Raw genomic sequence first — 4,689 nt, forward strand, 5'->3', positions numbered from 1 at the left:
CTGGGCGGTTAGCGAGTACAAAAGGATCCGAGCCTGTGACCTCGGTATTACAAGGCTGTGCTCTACCCAATTGAGCTAACTGGCCAGCCCCTGCAGGGTTGCTCCTTTAAATTCTGAAAATAACTTAGGCTTGCAAAATTCAGGGTGGATTTCTCATGGAATTCTTGTCTGAAATTTCTGAAGGCTATCTACATATCTGATCATATGAATTATTTAAAATTACATTTGGGGGTTAATTTGAGCTCACTATCTCTGGGTCTAGTCAACAAGTACAAAAATCAAGTTATTAAGCATGTGGCAGGAAGGAAGATGATTAATTAACCAGAAGTTTCTTAGGAGAGCTCATGATTTTAAGGATAGTCCAGGGCTTGGGATACAGGATGGGTGGAATCCCCATTTAGGGTTTCAGGTAATCTTACTTTTAATTGAAACTGATGACTCAGCTGACACTAGTAGGACAGAGTCAAAGCAGCACTTTCATCAACATCACTTCATCATGTTTCATAATTACCTGTTGATATATTCCCAAAACACAACAATCACAGTTGAGATAACCAGCATTGACAGAATTACTTTTCCTTTGACATTCATTATTTTCTCCTAGAAAAAAGAAGAGAGGGAAAAAAACAGATTAAATAAATGAAGTCCAGAGGTTCCCCACCCCCCGGCAAGATGGCCCACTAGAGGTGGCAAGCCCTTGCCTCAAATGCAAGAAAAGCCCAAAGCAACAAATAGTCACCTGTACAGTAGATTGTCTGGGAGAAAACAAACATCAGAGTCCAGCTAAACAGTGAGGAAAACCCCCCAAGACCTGGAAACTTGAGTCAGCAACATAGAAGTATAGAGGAAACTCCTGACCAGGCTGAGCGTAGAGACCTGAGAAACCCCACACTGCTGGGACAAGGGAGGCAGGTGCGGGGCTGCTGGCTGTTGCTCCCACCATAGAAACCTGAAAATTAGGTGCAAGGTAACTGCATGGCACTTGCAAACTGAGCCCAGCATGTGGAGTGGCTAAGAGCCCATACGACTATATTCTCCCAGAGGGGAACTACACGCACAGGCACCCCACCCCCTTCACCCCAGGCTGCTACTGAACATTGCCATATTGGGATGGGAACTGGGGGTCTCAGAGTCATGCTGACCCAGTGGCTCCACACACCCCAGTGGAGAGCATGGGGGACTATGCTGGCTGCCTGGATACACACCATCCTTCTCCCCAGGAGCTCAGAGCCCCACTCAACATAGGGGAACTGCCCATGCCAGTGGAGAGTGGGGGGAGCACACCTGTCATCTGGATCCACACCTTCCTCTCCAGAGGAACTGAGAGCTCCTCCCTACTCAACATCCCACCCCCAGCCCCAGGGGACAGCAAGTAGGGACTGTGTCAATCCCTTGTGCTGGTCACCTGGGTCCATGCCCTCTTTCCCTGAGAGATCAGAGCCCTGACTAACTCAATGTCCTGTCCCCACCCTAATGGGCAGCANCTGGGCGGTTAGCGAGTACAAAAGGATCCGAGCCTGTGACCTCGGTATTACAAGGCTGTGCTCTACCCAATTGAGCTAACTGGCCAGCCCCTGCAGGGTTGCTCCTTTAAATTCTGAAAATAACTTAGGCTTGCAAAATTCAGGGTGGATTTCTCATGGAATTCTTGTCTGAAATTTCTGAAGGCTATCTACATATCTGATCATATGAATTATTTAAAATTACATTTGGGGGTTAATTTGAGCTCACTATCTCTGGGTCTAGTCAACAAGTACAAAAATCAAGTTATTAAGCATGTGGCAGGAAGGAAGATGATTAACCAGAAGTTTCTTAGGAGAGCTCATGATTTTAAGGACAGTCCAGGGCTTGGGATACAGGATGGGTGGAATCCCCATTTAGGGTTTCAGGTAATCTTACTTTTAATTGAAACTGATGACTCAGCTGACACTAGTAGGACAGAGTCAAAGCAGCACTTTCATCAACATCACTTCATCATGTTTCATAATTACCTGTTGATATATTCCCAAAACACAACAATCACAGTTGAGATAACCAGCATTGACAGAATTACTTTTCCTTTGACATTCATTATTTTCTCCTAGAAAAAAGAAGAGAGGGAAAAAAACAGATTAAATAAATGAAGTCCAGAGGGTCCCCCCCCGCCCCCAGCAAGATGGCCCACTAGAGGTGGCAAGCCCTTGCCTCAAATGCAAGAAAAACCCAAAGCAACAAATAGTCACCTGTAGAGTAGATTGTCTGGGAGAAAACAAACATCAGAGTCCAGCTAAACAGTGAGGAAAACCCCCCAAGACCTGGAAACTTGAGTCAGCAACATAGAAGGATAGAGGAAACTCCTGACCAGGCTGAGCGTAGAGACCTGAGAAACCCCACACTGCTGGGACAAGGGATGCAGGTGCGGGGCTGCTGGCTGTTGCTCCCACCATAGAAACCTGAAAATTAGGTGCAAGGTAACTGCATGGCACTTGCAAACTGAGCCCAGCATGTGGAATGGCTAAGAGCCCATACGACTATATTCTCCCAGAGGGGAACTACACGCACAGGCACCCCACCACCTTCGCCCCAGGCTGCTACTGAACATTGCCATATTGGGATGGGAACTGGGGGTCTCAGAGTCATGCTGACCCAGTGGCTCCACACACCCCAGTGGAGAGCATGGGGGAGTATGCTGGCTGCCTGGATACACACCATCCTTCTCCCCAGGAGCTCAGAGCCCCACTCAACATAGGGGAACTGCCCATGCCAGTGGAGAGTGGGGGGAGCACACCTGTCATCTGGATCCACACCTTCCTCTCCAGAGGAACTGAGAGCTCCTCCCCACTCAACATCCCACCCCCAGCCCCAGGGGACAGCAAGTAGGGACTGTGTCAATCCCTTGTGCTGGTCACCTGGGTCCATGCCCTCCTTCCCTGAGAGATCAGAGCCCTGACTAACTCAATGTCCTGTCCCCACCCTAATGGGCAGCAAAGAGGGTCAGCACTGCTCCCTTGTGCCAGTCACCTGGATCCGTGCCCTCCTATCTATGGGAGATCAGAGGTCTGCTTGACACAGTGAGTCCTCCAGCACCAGCCAGGGGTGTGCAAGCGGCCTAGATCCATGCCACCTTCCCTGGAAGCCCAGTGTCCAGTCTGACACAGTAACCTGCCTGCACCTTCAGAGAAGGTGCAGGGAGTGAGCCAGCAGGTACTACTGTGCTCACCCAGAACCAAACCTACAAAGCCCAACCTGACTATCAATACAAAACACTTCTTCAGGGAAGAGTCTCACCCTTCAAAAACTCCTCCAAAAATTAGTAGAAGCTACTACACCACCAGATGCCCAGACATCAATGCAGAGCTATCAGAAGCAAGAAAAACAGGGAAAAACAACTCCCCAAAGAAGACTACAATTCTCAAATACCAGACCACAAACAACAGGAAACTGACAAATTGCTGGAAGAGGAACCTCAAACAATACTAAGAAAACTCGACATGATGGGTAAAAAAATAAAAATAACAATGAAGTAAAAAACAATTGAGGACATGTATGAGAAATTCAACAAAAAAATAGAAACAACAAAAAAGAACAAAAGAGAAATCCTGGAAACGAAGCATTATTCAACAAAATAAAAAATACAACCAAGAGCATAAGCAGCAGGCTAGAACAAGCAGAAGAAAGAATTTCTGAACTAGAAGACAGGCTTTTTGAATTAACATATTGGACCAAAAAAAAAAAAAAAAGAAAGAAAGAAAAAAGAATTTTAAAAAATGAAGAAAGCCTAGGAGATCTTTCTTAAAACTGTAACTGTACAAACATCCATATTATGGGTGTACTGGAAAGGGAAGAAAAAGGAAAAATAAGAGCCCCAAACTTTCCAAGTATTGGGAGAGATATGGTCTCACAGATCCAAGAAGCTCAGACATCCCTGAACAGATTCAACACAAAATGGATCTCCCCAAGACATGTTATAGTCAAATTGTCAAAAGTCAAAGACAAAGAAAGAACTCTAAAAACAAGAGAAAAGTGTCAAATCACCTATAAGGGAATCCCCATGAGGCTGACAGCAGACTTCTCAGGAAAAACCCTACAGGCCAGGAGACAGTGGAATGACATATTCAAAGTGCTATGAGAAAAAAACTGCTGCCCAAGAGTACTACATCCAGCAAAGTTTTCCTACAGAAATGAAGAGAAATACTATCTTTCCCAGGTGCTGTAGACTGGATGTCCAATCCTCCAGCCTCATTGAAGCTTAAATTCCCACTGTAACTGCTGAGGGTGGGAAATCCTATTATGGTAATTGAAAAGTGGGGCCTGGAAGAGGTGATTAGATTGTAAGACGATGCTGTAGTGAATGGATTAATAATGGTGGTCAGGGATGTGGTTCAGAGGGCTTTAAAAGAAGAGCACATGATGGGCCAGCCCCGTGGCATACTTGGGAGGGTGCAGCACTGGGAGCGCAGCGTCGCTCCCGCCGCAGGTTCGGATCCTATATAGGACTGGCCAGTGCGCTCACCAGTCTCAGAGGCCTAGGGAGACAGAATGGTCTTGAGGAACAGGTCCAAGGTGCCCTCCACAGGCTCACTGCCCAGGGCCGCCTTGGGAAACTGCTCACCCACACCAGCACCTCAGCTGCTTTGACTGCTCCATCTGTGGCTAAATTGGCCTCAGGTGTGGCTGGGCCTGCAGCTTTGGAAAATAAAAGCCAGAAGC

The 4,689-nt window shown here is 46.9% G+C and overlaps 1 protein-coding gene across 2 annotated transcripts in view; it reads right to left on the bottom strand.

Moving 5' to 3' along the window:
- The window catches only part of LOC103604067 (N-acetyllactosaminide alpha-1,3-galactosyltransferase), an 80,774-nt gene that overhangs the window by 24,178 nt on the left and 51,907 nt on the right, over positions 1-4,689 (bottom strand). The window contains exon 3 of one of the 2 annotated variants that reach the window (XM_008588663.1): positions 1,992-2,080. In XM_008588663.1, the coding sequence (XP_008586885.1) occupies positions 1,992-2,071 (80 nt within the window). In that variant the 5' untranslated portion in view covers positions 2,072-2,080. Of the gene's footprint in view, positions 1-511; positions 597-1,991; positions 2,081-4,689 lie in introns of those variants that run through there. The other variant, XM_008588662.1, reaches the window with a different exon arrangement.

The sequence above is a fragment of the Galeopterus variegatus genome, unplaced genomic scaffold (assembly GCF_000696425.1).
Source record: "Galeopterus variegatus unplaced genomic scaffold, G_variegatus-3.0.2 Scaffold4944, whole genome shotgun sequence".
In the NCBI taxonomy this organism is placed as follows: Eukaryota; Metazoa; Chordata; class Mammalia; order Dermoptera; family Cynocephalidae; genus Galeopterus; species Galeopterus variegatus.